This window comes from Arachis stenosperma, chromosome 10, assembly GCF_014773155.1.
Source record: "Arachis stenosperma cultivar V10309 chromosome 10, arast.V10309.gnm1.PFL2, whole genome shotgun sequence".
Classification (NCBI taxonomy): Eukaryota; Viridiplantae; Streptophyta; class Magnoliopsida; order Fabales; family Fabaceae; genus Arachis; species Arachis stenosperma.
This window is the reverse complement of record NC_080386.1, coordinates 39,890,992-39,908,213: the sequence shown is the minus strand read 5'-3', so window position 1 is coordinate 39,908,213 and position 17,222 is coordinate 39,890,992. Positions and strand designations below refer to the sequence as shown.

Here is a 17,222-nt window from a genome sequence, read left to right as displayed (position 1 = left end):
GAATGCTGCCATCAATTCTAGCTTATACGACGAAGATTCTGATTAAGGAATCCAAGAGATAAACATTCAAGCCTTGTTCGCTTGTAGAACGGGAGTGGTTGTCAGGCACGCGTTCATAAGTGAGAATGATGATGAGCGTCACATAATCATCACATTCATCATGTTCTTGGGTGCGAATGAATATCTTAGAACAAGAATAGGCTGAATTGAATAGAAGAACAATAGTAATTGCATTAATACTCGAGGTACAGCAGAGCTCCACACCTTAATCTATGGTGTGTAGAAACTCCACCGTTGAAAATACATAAGAACAAGGTTCAGGCATGGCCGTGAGGCCAGCCCCCAAAACGTGATCAAAAGATTCAAAGATCTAAAGATGATCAAAGATCCAAAGATGAAAATACAATAGCAAAAGGTCCTATATGTAGAGAACTAGTAGCCTAGGATTTACAGAAATGAGTAAATGACATAGAAATTCACTTCCGGGCCCACTTGGTGTGTGCTTGGGCTGAGCATTGAAGCTTTCATGTATAGAGACTTTTCTTGGAATTAAACGCCAGCTTTTGTGCCAGTTTGGGCGTTTAACTCCCATTCTTGTGCCAGTTCTGGCGTTTAACGCCGGGCATTCTTGAGCTGATTTGGAACGCCAGTTTGGGCCATCAAATCTCAGGCAAAGTATGGACTATTATACATTACTGGAAAGCCCAGGATGTCTACTTTCCAACGCCGTTGAGAGCGCGCCAATTTAGCTTCTGTAGCTCCAGAAAATTCACTTCGAGTGTAGGGAGGTCAGAATCCAACAGCGTCTACAATCCTTTTCAGCCTCTGAATCAGATTTTTGCTCAGGTCCCTCAATTTCAGCCAGAAAATACCTGAAATCACAGAAAAACACACAAACTCATAGTAAAGTCCAGAAAAGTAAATTTTAACTAAAAACTAATAAAAATATAATAAAAACTAACTAAAACATACTAAAAATATACTAAAAATAATGCCAAAAAGCGTATAAATTATCCGCTCATCAGCATACAAAATAAGTGTGTCCGTGTAAGAAACCCTTTGATTCTATACAACTGAGCACGTTCATATCCTAGGGCTTTGTGAGTGGGTGTGATGCCGTTAATTAAGGAAACATGTTCACAGATGTGAGCCAAAGCATCATGATAAGAGACACTAACTCCTTTATCCTACTTTACAGAGGTATAAGCACACGGCCTAACATCAGTATACTTCAAAGAATCACTGATAGTTTCATTATTTAAAATAATGTCTCTGCCCTTAATGTAAGAGTGCACACTTCCTTCATGGTAAGTCATGTTTGCATAAAATTCTTTGACTAACAGAGGATACACAGGTTTTTTGATTTTGAAAAGGTGATTCCAGTCTAAAAATTCCAAATTTTCAACAAAAGGAAAACCTTTCTTTTTCAAGCTAGGTAAATCCACAAGAAAAGAGGGGCACAGAGTACGATACTTAATAACTCCGTCATAAAGTCGTGGTTCATGGTAGATTTGAAACGATGGGGGTTATAGTTTGAGTGAGATGTCATGAAGTATGATTTGTGAGCAAAAGGATCAATGTCGAGTTCTCTAACAGATTTGAGAGGGAGATGAGGGTTACCTCTTTGTGAACGCACAGGAACAGACCTTGGCTTAGGTTTTGCTGTCTCAGGAATAGAGACTTCAACAGTAGGACGCTTACCCTTGGATGAACTAGGTTTCGAGGAAGTTAGTTTGGTTGGCGCTGCCTTAGGCGGTGGCGTTGGCTTGGCAGGGGCTGGAAAACGTGGCGTGGTCTTGGTTCGCGCCGTGGGAGCAGTGCGAGGAGGAGAGGTAGGAGGAGAAGGTGAGGGAGTGAAAGTGGTGTCTTGAGAGTGAGTTGAGGGTCTAGGATATCCTGGAAGCTTATGGATCTTTTCATGCAGTACTCTTTTAGCAATAACTTTCTTCCCTATTTGGTTAGATTTAGGCTTTTGAGGGAGAGAAGCAGTAGGGTGAAAGGGAAGAAACCGAAGGGTTTGAGGAGAAGTTATGGAGGGAAGAGAGGGAGTGTTGGTAACCGTACCCAAAAGTGGATTTCCAAAACCATGCAACTGCATCACCTTTTGAAATGACATGAAAAGACCTGACCTCATAAAGGAAAGATTTTATTTGATTTTAAAAATTGAAAACAGGAAATTAATTTTAAATTTTTGAAAACTTTTTTTTAAAAATAAATCAAACTGAAAATCTTTTTGGATCATGAACATAAAATGAAAAACCCTTAAAAAATTAAGCACACAGCCCGACAAACACAACAACCAAACAAAAAATGTAACATTCATATATGGGCCCAGAGATGGTTGGATTTAAGGAAATACATTGGACCACTCTAGATCTGATTTTGAGGTTGGCTCAGATTAACTTTCACTTGAAACAAGCCAAGAACACGCTTATTTGAAGGAAACGTTCATCACTGGTGGACGAAATTGTGATCACATCAATGTAGTATTCTTTGTTGTTGTATGGAATCATTATTATGGCACTTATGTGTGGACACAACACCATTCAACTAACCAGCAAGTGTACTGGGTCGTCCAAGTAATACCTTACGTGAGTAAGGGTCGATCCCACAGAGATTGTTGGTATGAAGCAAGCTATGGTTACCTTGTAAATCTCAGTTAGGCAGATTAAATATTGTTTATGGTTTTGGAAATTAATAATAAGAAAATAGATGAAATAATAAAAGGGATAGAACACTTATGCAGATTCATTGGTGGGAATTTCAGATAAGCATATGGAGGTACTGTAAGGCTCAAGGACGCCTGCTCTCCTACTGCTTCAACTCAATCCTTCTTACTCCTTTCCATGGCAAGCTGTATGTAGGGCATCACCGTTGTCAGTGGCTACATCCCATCCGCTCAGTGAAAATGGTCCTCTGCGGCTATCACTCGCATGGCTAATCATCTGTCGGTTCTCAATCAGGTTGGAATAGAATCCATTGATTCTTTTGCGTTTGTTATCACGCCCAGCCTTCAGGAGTTTGAAGCTCGTCACAGTCATTCAATCCTAGAATCCTACTCGGAATACCATAGTCAAGGTTTAGACTTTCCGGATTCTCATGAATGCCGCCATCTATCTAACTTATACCACGAAGATTCTGTTGGGGAATCTAAGAGATACACATTCAAGCTCTGTTGCATGTAGAACGGAAGTGGTTGTCAATCACGTGCGTTCATGAGTGAGAATAATAATGAGGGTTATCTAATCATCACATTCATCATGTTCTTGGGTGCGAATGAATATCTTGGAATAAGAATAAGAGAGAATTGAATAAAAGAAAATAGAACTGCATTAATACTTGAGGTACAGCAGAGCTCCACACCCTTAATCTATGGTGTGCAGAAACTCCACCGTTGAAAATACATAAGTAAAAGGTTCAGGCATGGCCGAATGGCCAGCCCCCAAGGTCTAAGGACTAGGCGTCCAGAGATGTCAAATACATTAGTTAAATGTTCTATTTATAATAAACTAGCTCCTAGGGTTTACATGAGTAAGTAATTGATGCATAAATCCACTTCCGGGGCCCACTTGGTGTATGTTTGGGCTGAGCTTGATCAATCCACGAGCTGAGGCTTCTCTTGGAGTTGAACTCCGAGTTATGACGTGTTTTGGGCGTTCAACTCCGGATCATGACGTTTTTCTGGCGTTTAACTCCAGACAGCAGCATGAACTTGGCGTTCAACGCCAAGTTACGTCGTCAATTTCCGAATAAAGTATGGACTATTATATATTGCTGGAAAGCCCTAGATGTCTACTTTCTAACACCGTTGAGAGCGCGCCAATTAGAGTTCTGTAGCTCCGGAAAATCCATTTTGAGTGCAGGGAGGTCAGATTCCAACAGCATCAGCAGTCCTTTTGTCAGCCTTTTTCAGAGTTTTGCTCAAGTCCCTCAATTTCAGCCAGAAATTACCTGAAATCACAGAAAAACACACAAACTCATAGTAAAGTCCAGAAATGTGAATTTAACATAAAAACTAATGAAAACATCCCTAAAAGTAGCTTGAACTTACTAAAAACTACCTAAAAACAATGCCAAAAAGCGTATAAATTATCCGCTCATCAATCACCTTCCCAGAATTGTCTCATACCTATTTATGAGACAAAAGAAGCTCCAGCAAATACATCAACATTTTTCAAATAAGGAATCATAACTTAAAATTCCTAGACAAGTCCTAAGCATGCAGAATCTATCCTCAGCTAATGGTTGTGAAAATATCTGCTAATTGCTCCTCAGATTTAACAAATTGAATACTAATATCTCCCTTCGGACATGTTCTCTTATTGAGTGAAATTTCACTTCAATATGCTTAGTCCTAGAGTGCAAAACTGGGTTTTTTGAAATATTGATGGCACTTATATTGTCACACATCAAGGGAATATTTTCAGCATTTAATTTGTAATCAGCAAGTTGTGTCTTTAACCATAAAAGCTGAGAACAACAAGAAGAAGCAGCTATATACTCAGCCTCTATAGTGGATAAGGCCACTGTTGGTTGCTTCTTACTTGACCAAACATTTAAGGACTTTTCAAGGAAACAACATAGGCCTAACGTGCTCCTTCTATCAACTCTATCACCAGCAAAATCTGCATCACAATAACCAAATACAGAAAAATCATCAATCTTGGGATACCAAAGACCAAAATTGGATGTGCCATGAATATATCTAATGATCCTTTTAACTGCTGAAAGATGTGACTCTTTAGGTTTGGATTGGAACCTTGAACATGATCCAACACTTTGCACAATGTCGGGTCTAGAGGATGTTAAGTACATAAGAGAGCCAATCATTCCTCTATACTTAGTCTCATCTACATCTTTCTCAGTTTCTCCCTTATCTAATTTAGAATTAGGGTGCATGAGAGTTCCCATGGGTTTGGCATTTTCCATACCAAATTTCTTAACTAATTCCTTGGCATACTTCTCTTGATGAATGAAAATACCATTTTCAGTTTGTTTAATTTGCAGCCCAAGGAAAAAATTATGTTCACCCATCATACTCATGTCAAATTCACTTGTCATGAGTTTTCCAAATTCAGAACAAAGGGACTCATTAGCTGATCTAAAAATAATGTCATCAATATATATTTGGACTAAAATAAAAGAATCACTAGAATTCTTGATAAATAGAGTAGTGTCTGTGGTGCCTCTTTGAAAACCATTTTTCAAAAGAAAAGAGCTAAGTCTTTTATACCAAGCTCTAGGAGCTTGTCTTAAACCATAGAGAGCTTTAGATAATTTGAAAACATGATCAGAATGCTCTTTATTTTCAAAACCAGGTGGCTGCTCCACATACACTTCTCTATCTATCACACCATTAAAAAATGCACATTTCACATCCATTTGATATAATTTAAAACCACAAAATGCAGCATAGGCTAAGAGAAGTCTTATGGCTTCCATTCGGGCAACAGGGGCAAAGGATTCGTCAAAGTCTATTCCTTCTTCTTAGTCATATCCTTGTGCCACAAGCCTTGCCTTGTTTCTTGCAATGCTGCCATCTTCTCCTAACTTGTTTCGAAATATCCACTTGGTGCCGGTCACTTTCTTTCCACTCGGCTTTGGACCCAAAGTCCACACTTGGTTCTTCTCAAACTCAAGAAGCTCATCCTCCATTGCTTTAACCCAAGAAGGGTCACTAAGGGCTTTCTTGACATTTTAAGGCTCTATTTATGAGAGAAGGGCAATGTTTGATCCTTCATTTGCCTTTCTAGTGGATGACCGAGTTCTAACTCCTTGTGAGACGTCTCCAATGACAAATTCCTCCGGATAATTCTTCAAGAATCTCCATTCACGAGGTCTGGTGGACTTGGAGGCAGATTCAGTTACCAAGGGATTTTGGGTGCTGCTGTCTTCAGGATCCCCCTCAGATTCATGAGATAAAATGGAATTGTCTCTCAAATTTTTAGCAACTGCAGTTTCTGGGTCAGGTTGAATAGAATTTCTATTTTCTTGATTTTGCCCAGTTTCAACTTCCTTTTGAGCTTGATTTTCTGCATCACAATCTTCCAAAATACTTTGCACCAAGTTAGTATCACAAAATGTAACATGTATGGACTCCTCAATAATCCTAGCATCTTGATGATAAACCCTATATGCTTTACTAGTTGTGGAATATCCTACAAACAAATACTCATAAGCCTTTGGATCAAATTTACCCAAATTATCCTTGTTATTTAAAACAAAACATTTGCATCCAAAGATGTGTAAGTAGTCTAAGTTTGGTGGGTAGCCTTTCCAAAGTTCATAAGGGGTTTTCTTCAAAAATTTCCTTATGATTGTTCTATTCAAAATGTGGCAAGCCGTGTTAACCGCTTCAGCCCAAAGGAATTTCGGAACATTGCTCTCACAATGCATAGCTCTTGTCATCTCTTGTATGTGGTGCACGAAATTGCAATAACACTTTTGCAATCCCGCACAACTAACCAGCAAGTGCACTGGGTCGTCCAAGTAATACCTTGCGTGAGCAAGGGTCGATCCCACGGAGATTGTTGGCTTGAAGCAAGCTATGGTTATCTTGTAAATCTTAGTCAGGATATCAGAAATTATCAGGATTGATTGGAAAAAGCAAAAGAACATGAAATGGTTACTTGTTTTGCAGTAATGGAGAATAGGTTGAGGCTTTGGAGATGCTCCATCTTCTGAATCTCTGCTTTTCTACTGTCTTCTTCATCAAACACGCAAGGCTCCTTCCATGGCAAGTTGTATGTAGGGTTTCACCGTTGTCAGTGGCTACCTCCCATCCTCTCAGTGAAAACGTTCCTATGCTCTGTCACAGCATGGCTAATCATCTGTCGGTTCTCGGTCAGGCCGGAATAGAATCCAGTGATTCTTTTGCGTCTGTCACTAACGCCCCGCCTGCTAGGAGTTTGAAGCACGTCACAGTCATTCAGTCATTGAATCCTACTCAGAATACCACAGACAAGGTTTAGACCTTCTGGATTCTCTTGAATGCCGCCATCAGTTCTAGCTTATACCACGAAGATTCCGATTAAAGAATCCAAGAGATATCTACTTAATCTAAAATATAACGGAGGTGGTTGTCAGGCACACGTTCATAGTTGAGAATGATGATGAGTGTCACTGATCATCACATTCATCCGGGTTAAGAGCAAGTGATATCTTAGAATGGAAGCAAGCATGATTGAATAAGAAACAGTAGTAATTGCATTAATCCATCAAGACACAGCAGAGCTCCTCACCCCCAACCATGGGGTTTAGAGACTCATGCCATGGAAGGTACACAAAGAAACGTGTAAAGTGTCATGAGGTACAGATACAATGTCAAAAGATCCTATTAATAGTAAACTAGTATCCTAAGGTTTACAGAAATGAGTAAATGACAGAAAAATCCACTTCCGGGCCCACTTGGTGTGTGCTTGGGCTGAGCATTGAAGCATTTTTGTGTAGAGACCTTTTCTGGAGTTAAACGCCAGCTTTCATGCCAGTTTGGGCGTTTAACTCCAAGTTTTATGCCAGTTCCAGCGTTAAACGCTGGAATTTCTAAGGCTGATTTGCCACGCCGGTTTGGGCCATCAAATCTTGGGCAAAGTATGAACTATCATATATTTCTGGAAAGCCCAGGATGTCTACTTTCCAATGCCGTTGAGAGCGCGCCAATTGGGCTTCTGTAGCTCCAGAAAATTCACTTCGAGTGCAGGAAGGTCAGAATCCAACAGCATCTGCAGTGCTTTTCAGTCTCTGAATCAGATTTTTGCTCAGAACCTTCAATTTCAGTCAGAAAATACCTGAAATCACAGAAAAACACACAAACTCATAGTAAAGTCCAGAAAAGTGAATTTTAACTAAAAACTACTAAAAATATAATAAAAACTCAACTAAAACTACCAAAAACATACTAAAAACAATGCCAAAAAGGGTACAAATTATCCGCTCATCACAACACCAAACTTAAATTGTTGCTTGTCCCCAAGCAACTGAAAATCAAAACAGGATAAAAAGAAGAGAATATACTATAGACTCCAAAATGTCAAAGAAACATAGTTCCAATTAGATGAGCGGGACTAGTAGCTTTTCGCCTCCGAACAGTTTTGGCATCTCACTCTATCCTTTGAAGTTCAGAATGATTGGCATCTATGAGAACTCAGAACTCAGATAGTGTTATTGATTCTCCTAGTTAAGTATAATGATTCTTGAACATAGCTAGTGTATGAGTCTTGGCTGTGGCCCAAAGCACTCTGTCTTCCAGTATTACCACCGGATACATACATGCCACAGACACATAATTGGGTGAACCTTTTTAGATTGTGACTCAGCTTTGCTAGAGTCCCCAATTAGAGGTGTCCAGGGTTCTTAAGCACACTCTTGTTGCCTTGGATCACAACTTTATTTCTTTCTTTTTCTTTTCTTCCTTTTTTTTTTCGAAATTTTTTTTTATGTTCACTGCTTTTTCTTGCTCCAAGAATCATTTTTATGATTTTTCAGATCCTCAATAACATGTCTCTTTTTTCATCATTCTTTCAAGAGCCAACAATTTTAACATTCTCAAAACAACAAATTCAAAAGACATATGCACTGTTCAAGCATTCATTCAGAAAACAAAAAGTATTGTCACCGCATCAAACTAATTCAACTAGTTTCAGAGATAAATTCGAAATCCTGTACTTCTTGTTCTTTTGTGATTAAAGCATTTTTCATTTAAGAGAGGTGATGGATTCATAGGATATTCATAGCTTTAAGGCATAGACACTAAGACACTAATGATCACAAGACATAAACATGGATAAACATAAGCATGAAATTCGAAAAACAAGAAAATAAAGAACAAGGAAATTAAAGAACGGGTCCACCTTAGTGATGGCGGCTTGTTCTTCCTCTTGAAGATCTTATGGAGTGCTTGAGCTCCTCAATGTCTCTTCCTTACTTTTGTTGCTCCTCTCTCATGATTCTATGATCTTCTTTAATTTCATGGAAGAGGATGGAATGTTCTTGGTGCTTCACCCTTAGTTGTCCCATGTTGGAACTCAATTCTCCTAGGGAGGTGTTGATTTGCTCCCAATAGTTTTGTGGAGGAAAGTGCATCCCTTGAGATGAATCTCTCCATCTCCCATGGCTCTGAGGTGGAAGCTTTTGCCTTCCCTTTCCTCTTTCTAGAGGTTTCTCCGGCCTTGGGTGCCATAAATGGTTATGGAGAAACAAAAAGCAATGCTTTTACCACACCAAACTTAGTAGGTTTGCTTGTCCTCGAGCAAAAGAGGAAAGAAGAGAGAGAGTGGTGGTGTAGGTGGGGATCCTGTGGGGGTCCACAGATCCTGAGGTGTCAAGGATAATTCATCCCTGCATCAAGTGGCGAGCAAAAATGCTCCTACTGCCAATCCTGGCGTTAAACGCCGGGCTGGTGCCCATTTCTGGCGTTTAACGCCAGCTTGGTGCCCATTACTGGCGTTTAACGCCAGTCTGGTGCCCCTTTCTGGCGTTAAACGTCCAGAATGGTGCCAGACTGGGCGTTAAACGCCCATTTGCTGCCCCTACTGGCGTTTAAACGCCAGCAAGGTTTTCCTCCAGGGTGAGCTAATTTTCTTTCTGTTTTTCATTCTGTTTCTGCTTTTTCAATTGAATTTGTGACTTCCCATGATCATCAACCTATAGAAAACATAAAATAACAAAGGAAAAATAATAAATATAACATTGGGTTGCCTCCCAACAAGCGCTTCTTTAATGTCAGTAGCTTGACATTGGGCTCTCATAGAGCCTCACAGATGTTCAGAGCAATGTTGGAACCTATCCAACACTAAACTTAGAGTTTGGTTGTGACCTCCCAACACCAAACTTAGAGTTTGACTGTGGGGGCTCTATTTGACTCTGTTTTGAGAGAAGCTCTTCATGCTTCCTCTCCATGGTTACAGAAGGAGAACCTTGAGTCTTAGAGTTTGCACTGTCTGCAAGCCACGGAGCTTCCTGAATAGCAAACAATTGCTCATCCGGAAAGGTTTCAGAGATCTCAGTAGGAGGGAGGGATGCTCCTGCTACTGGTTCTATCCGGGACAGGTGATCAGCCACTTGATTCTCTGTCCCTTTTCTGTCTCTTATTTCTATATCAAACTCTTGCAGAAGCAACACCCATCTTATGAGCCTGGGTTTTGAATCCTGCTTTGTGAGTAGATATTTAAGAGCAGCATGGTCAGTGTACACAATCACTTTTGATCCTACTAAATAAGATCTGAACTTGTCAATGGCATAAACCACTGCAAGTAACTCCTTTTCTGTGGTTGTGTAGTTCTTCTGTGCATCATTTAGAATACGGCTGCCATAATAAATGACGTGCAGAAGCTTACCATGCCTTTGTCCCAGTACTGCACCAATGGCATGGTCACTGGCATCACACATTAGTTCAAATGGTAATGTCCAGTCTGGTGCAGAGATAACTGGTGTTGTGACCAGCTTAGCTTTCAGAGTCTCAAATGCCTGCAGACACTCATTATCAAAGATAAATGGAGTGTCAGCAGCTAGCAGATTACTCAGAGGTTTGGCAATTTTTGAAAAATCCTTTATAAACCTTCTGTAGAATCCTGCATGCCCAAGAAAGCTTCTGATTGCCTTAACATTGGCAGGTGGTGGTAATTTTTCAATTACCTCTACCTTTGCCTTATCCACCTCTATTCCCCTGCTTGAAATTTTGTGCCCAAGGACAATTCCCTCAGTCACCATAAAGTGACATTTCTCCCAGTTTAAAACCAGGTTAGTCTCTTGGCACCTTTTCAGGACAAGTGCTAGATGATTAAGACAGGAGCTGAATGAGTCTCCATATACTGAGAAGTCATCCATGAAGATTTCCAGAAATTTCTCTACCATATCTGAGAAGATAGAGAGCATGCACCTCTGAAAGGTTGCAGGTGCATTGCACAGACCAAAGGGCATCCTTCTGTAGGCAAACACACCAGAAGGGCAAGTAAATGCTGTTTTCTCTTGGTCCTGAGGATCTACTGTAATTTGGTTGTAGCCTGAGTAGCCGTCCAAAAAGCAGTAGTATTCATGACCTGCTAGTCTCTCTAGCATCTGGTCTATGAATGGTAAAGGAAAATGATCCTTTCTGGTGACTGTATTGAGCCTTCTGTAGTCAATACACATGCGCCACCCTGTAACTGTTCTTGTAGGAACTAGTTCATTCTTTTTATTATGAACCACTGTCATGCCTCCCTTCTTAGGGACAACGTGGACAAGGCTCACCCAGGGGCTATCAGAAATAGGATAAATAATCCCAGCCTCTAGTAACTTAGTGACCTCTTTCTGCACCACCTCCTTCATGGCTGGATTTAGCCGCCTTTGTGGTTGAACCACTGGCTTAGCATCATCCTCCAATAGGATCTTGTGCATGCATCTTGCTGGGCTAATGCCCTTAAGATCACTTATGGACCACCCAAGAGCTGTCTTGTGTGTCCTTAGCACTTGAATTAGTGCTTCCTCTTCCTGTGGATTTAAAGCAGAGCTTATGATCACTGGAAAAGTGCCACCTTCTCCTAGAAATGCATATTTCAGGGATGGTGGTAATGGTTTGAGCTCTGGTTTAGGAGGCTTGTCTTCTTCCTGAGGAATTTTCGGAATTTCTTTTATTTCCTTTAGTTCCTCAAGATCAGGCTGAACATCTTTAAAGATGTCCTCTAGCTCTGATTCAAGACTTTCAGTCATATTGACCTCCTCCACTAAAGAGTCAATAATATCAGTGCTCATGCAGTCATTTGATGTGTCTGGATGTTGCATAGCTTTAACAACATTCAACTTGAACTCATCCTCATTGACTCTCAGGGTTATTTCCCCATTTTGTACATCAATGAGAGTTCGTCCAGTTGCTAGGAAAGGTCTTCCTAGAATGAGAGTTGCACTCTTGTGCTCCTCCATTTCCAGCACTACAAAGTCAGTTGGAAAGGCAAATGGCCCAACCTTGACAATCATGTCCTCTATTATGCCTGATGGATGTTTAATAGAGCCATCAGCAAGTTGGAGGCATATCCTGGTTGGTTTGACTTCTCCAGTCAACCCAAGCCTTCTGATAGTAGATGCAGGTATTAGATTGATGCTTGCTCCAAGATCACATAGGGCTGTCTTGGTGCAAGCACCTTCTAATGTGCATGGTATCATAAAGCTTCCTGGATCTTGGAGCTTTTCTGGTAAGCTTTTCTGAATGACTGCACTGCATTCTTCAGTGAGAAATACTTTTTCAGTTTCTCTCCAATCCTTCTTATGGCTTAAGATCTCTTTCATGAACTTAGCATAAGAAGGTATTTGCTCAAGTGCCTCTGCAAACGGAATCTTTATTTCAAGAGTCCTTAGATAGTCTGCAAAGCGGGCAAATTGCTTATCCTGCTCCGCTTGGCGGAGTTTCTGAGGATAAGGCATCTTGGCTTTATATTCTTCAACCTTAGTTGCTGCAGGTTTGTCCCTTACAGAAGTGGTTGGAGAAGCCTGCTTAAGGGGGTTGTTATCAGCACTTGCAAGTGTCTGACCCCTTTGTGGCGTTTGAACGCCAAACTTGGCTACCCATTGGGCGTTTAACGCCAACTTTTCTCCCTTTTCTGGCGTTTGAACGCCAGAACTGGGCAAGGAATGGGCGTTTAACGCCAGCTTTCCTTCCCTTTCTGGCGTTTGAACGCCAAAAGTATTCCTCTCTGGGCTCTTACTGTCCTCAGAGGGATTTTGGACAGTGGCTTGGTTATCCTCTGTCAATTGTTCCTTGTTTGGCTTTTTGCTCTTTTGAGCAGTGGTGTTCAGTGTCTTCCCACTCCTCAGTTGAACTGCTTGACATTCTTCTGTTATCTGTTTAGATATTTGCTGTTTTGCTTGATTCAACTGCAGTTCTATGTTCTTGTTAGCAACCTTAGTATCATGGAGCATTTCTTTAAATTCTGCTAACTGTTCTGTCATCAGGAGCAATTGTTGATTAAGCTCATTCATCTGTTCTTGAGGATTAGGGTCATTGACTACTGTCATGACTTCCTCTTTTGGAGAGAACTCATTGCTAGAGTACAAATATTGGTTTCTAGCAACAGTGTCTATAAGCTCTTGAGCTTCTTCAATTGTCTTCCTCATGTGTATAGATCCACCAGCTGAGTGGTCTAAAGACATCTGACCTTTTTCTGTGAGCCCATAGTAGAAGATGTCTAACTGTACCCACTCTGAAAACATTTCAGAGGGGCATTTTCTAAGCATACCTCTATACCTCTCCCAGGCATTATAAAGGGATTCATTATCCTCTTGTTTAAAGCCTTGGATGTCCAGCCTTAGCTGTGTCATCCTCTTTGGAGGGTAAAAATGATTCAGGAATTTTTCTGACAACTGTTTCCATGTCTTTATGCTTGCTGTAGGTTGGTTATTCAACCACCTTTTAGCTTGATCCTTTACAGCAAATGGAAACAGTAATAGTCTGTAGACATCCTGATCTACCTCTTTATCATGTACAGTGTCAGCAATTTGTAAGAACTGTGCCAGAAACTCAGTAGGTTCTTCCTGTGGAAGACCGGAATACTGGCAATTTTGCTGCACTATGATAATGAGTTGAGGATTTAGCTCAAAGCTGCTTGCTTTGATGGGAGGTGTACAGATGCTACTCCCATATGCAGCTGTAATGGGGTTAGCATATGACCCCAGAGTCCTTTTGGACTGATCAATCCCTCTTAGGTCCATAATGGACAAAAGGGAAATGATAATGATTGCAAATAGATAAATTTTGTTTTTTTTTTTTGAATTAACGAAAAAAAATTAAAATAAAACAAAAGAAAATTAAAATAAAAATTCAAAAATAAAAAAGAAAATAAGATCAAAGCAAATTGAGAACTGAATCAATTAGTTAATTAAAAAGATTTTGAAAATAGCAATTAGAAAGATATGATTGAAAAAAAAAATTTTTATGAAAAAGATTTGATTTTTGAAAAGAGGAAAGAGAAAAACACAAAAAGACACCAAACTTAAAATTTTTAGAAAATCAAACACTAATTTTCGAAAATCTTTAAGGGAAAAACACAAAGAGGACACCAAACTTAGAATTTTTATGAATCAAAAAGGGACTAAGAACATGCAAAATCGAAAATTAAAAGAAAAACAAAGGCATGCAACTGACACCAAAATTAAAATATGAAACTAGACTCAACTAAAAGACTCTAAACCAACAAAAATAAAACAGTCCTAATCTAAGCAACAAGATAAGCCGTCAGTTGTCCAAACTCGAACAATCCCCGGCAACGGCGCCAAAAACTTGGTGCACGAAATTGCAATAACACTTTTGCAATCCCGCACAACTAACCAGCAAGTGCACTGGGTCGTCCAAGTAATACCTTGTGCGAGCAAGGGTCGATCCCACGGAGATTGTTGGCTTGAAACAAGCTATGGTTATCTTGTAAATCTTAGTCAGGATATCAGAAATTATCAGGATTGATTGGAAAAAGCAAAAGAACATGAAATGGTTACTTGTTTTGCAGTAATGGAGAATAGGTTGAGGCTTTGGAGATGCTCCATCTTTTGAATCTCTGCTTTCCTACTGTCTTCTTCATCAAACACGCAAGGCTCCTTCCATGGCAAGCTGTATGTAGGGTTTCACCGTTGTCAGTGGCTACCTCCCATCCTCTCAGTGAAAACGTTCCTATGCTCTGCCACAGCATGGCTAATCATCTGTCGATTCTCGGTCAGGCCGGAATAGAATCCAGTGATTCTTTTGCGTCTGTCACTAACGCCCCGCCTGCTAGGAGTTTGAAGCACGTCACAGTCATTCAGTCATTGAATCCTACTCAGAATACCACAGACAAGGTTTAGACCTTCCGGATTCTCTTGAATGCCGCCATCAGTTCTAGCTTATACCACGAAGATTCCGATTAAAGAATCCAAGAGATATCTACTTAATCTAAAATAGAACGGAGGTGGTTGTCAGGCACACGTTCATAGTTGAGCATGATGATGAGTGTCACTGATCATCACATTCATCCGAGTTAAGAGCAAGTGATATCTTAGAATGGAAGCAAGCATGATTGAATAAGAAACAGTAGTAATTGCATTAATCCATCAAGACACAGCGGAGCTCCTCACCCCCAACCATGGGGTTTAGAGACTCATGCCGTGGAAGGTACACAAAGAAACGTGTAAAGTGTCATGAGGTACAGATACAATGTCAAAAGATCCTATTAATAGTAAACTAGTATCCTAAGGTTTACAGAAATGAGTAAATGACAGAAAAATCCACTTCCGGGGCCACTTGGTGTGTGCTTGGGCTGAGCATTGAAGCATTTTCGTGTAGAGACCTTTTCTGGAGTTAAACGCCAGCTTTCATGCCAGTTTGGGCGTTTAACTCCAAGTTTTATGCCAGTTCCAGCGTTAAACGCTGGAATTTCTGAGGCTGATTTGCCACGCCGGTTTGGGCCATCAAATATTGGGCAAAGTATGAACTATCATATATTGCTGGAAAGCCCAGGATGTCTACTTTCCAATGCCGTTGAGAACGCGCCAATTGGGCTTCTGTATCTCCAGAAAATCCACTTCGAGTGAAGGGAGGTCAGAATCCAACAGCATCTGCAGTCCTTTTCAGTCTCTGAATCAGATTTTTGCTCAGAACCTTCAATTTCAGTCAGAAAATACCTGAAATCACAGAAAAACACACAAACTCATAGTAAAGTCCAGAAAAGTGAATTTTAACTAAAAACTACTAAAAATATAATAAAAACTCAACTAAAACTACCAAAAACATACTAAAAATAATGCCAAAAAGGGTACAAATTATCCGCTCATCAGTATGCTTCTATTTCTCCTTTCCACCACACCATTTTGTTGTGGTGTCCTTGGACAAGAGAAGTTGTGAGCTATTCCAAATTCCTCACAAAAGGATTCAAATAAATTATTTTCAAATTCAGTTCCATGATCACTTCTTATAGAAGAGATTTTCAAATCCTTTTCATTTTGAATTTTCTTGCAAAAAGGTTCAAAGGCCGAAAAGGCTTCATTTTTGTGTGCAAGAAATAAAACCCAACCAAACCTAGTATAGTAATCCACAATTACTAAACCATAATGTTTACCACCTAGGCTTTGAGTTCTTGTTGGACCAAATAAACCAATGTGTAGCAACTCAAGTGGTCTTTTAGTAGATATGTCTTCCTTTGGTTTAAAAGAACTTTTTGTTTGTTTTCCTATTTGGCAAGCATCACAAGTGATGTCTTTGTCAAACTTTATCAACGGAAGACCTCTTACTAATTCTTTCTTTACAAGTTTGTTTATTTGAAACATACTTGCATGGCCCAATCTCTTGTGCCATAACCACTTTTCGGATTCTTTAGAGTGAAGACAAGCTACATTTGATCCTTTAGTTCATCAAGAGTAAGTCCATACATATTATTAAAACACTTGGCAACAAACATCACTTCATTTGTCTTTTCATTTACAACACAACATTCAAATCTTTTGAAAGTCACTAAATATCCTAACTCACACAGCTGACTTATACTCAAAAGATTATGTTTCAAACCATATACCAAAAGTACATCATCAATGATATTAGATTGCTCATTACCTACTTTCCCAACAACAATGATTTTACCTTTACCATCATCTCCAAATGTCACAAAACCTCCATCATACTTGTTTAGTTTGATGAAGTAGGTTGACCTACCAGTCATGTGCCTTGAACATCCACTATCCATGTACCACATGCCCTTTTTGTTCTTAGATTCTAGGCAAATCTGCATGAAAAGTTTCAAGTAGCCTTAGGTATCCAAATTAATTTGGATCCTTTGAAGTTAATCCATTTTGGTTGCCCAAGTGTATTGAAATCACAAACAACATTGTAAATTTTGTTTCCTACAACTCTCTTTTCAATGAAGCATTGTGCATATGAGTGATCAAATTTTTTGCAATTAACACAATGATTTTTTTATGTGTGTTGCTGAAATTGAGGTGAGTTATATTGCTTGAAATGATTAAATGGTTGAAATTTTCTGGTTTTTGGAGGAGATGGATTTCTTTTGACAAACTGATTTTTGTTATAATCATTCCTCTTTGAAAGTTATTTTCACCAGAATTTTTGAAACTCTTTGGATTTTTCGAAAATGATATTTTATTGTAGAAAAAAGGTTTCTTGAAATCAGCCTCATTTTTCGAAATGTAACCCAAACCTGGCCGGTTTGAGCTCGGATCAGTTCTTGGTGAAGGCTCAGTTTCACTTGTATATACTTCATCAAATTTTTCTTCAAGAG

At 39.6% G+C, this 17,222-nt stretch overlaps 1 protein-coding gene across 1 annotated transcript; it reads right to left on the bottom strand.

Annotated features, from left to right (window-relative positions):
- Positions 1-1,426: 1,426 nt before the first annotated feature.
- On the bottom strand, positions 1,427-2,098 carry LOC130957001 (extensin-like). Its single transcript, XM_057883911.1, has one exon. The coding sequence runs from the start codon at positions 2,096-2,098 to the stop codon at positions 1,427-1,429; it is 672 nt and encodes a 223-aa protein (XP_057739894.1).
- Between the last annotated feature and the right edge of the window lie 15,124 nt (positions 2,099-17,222).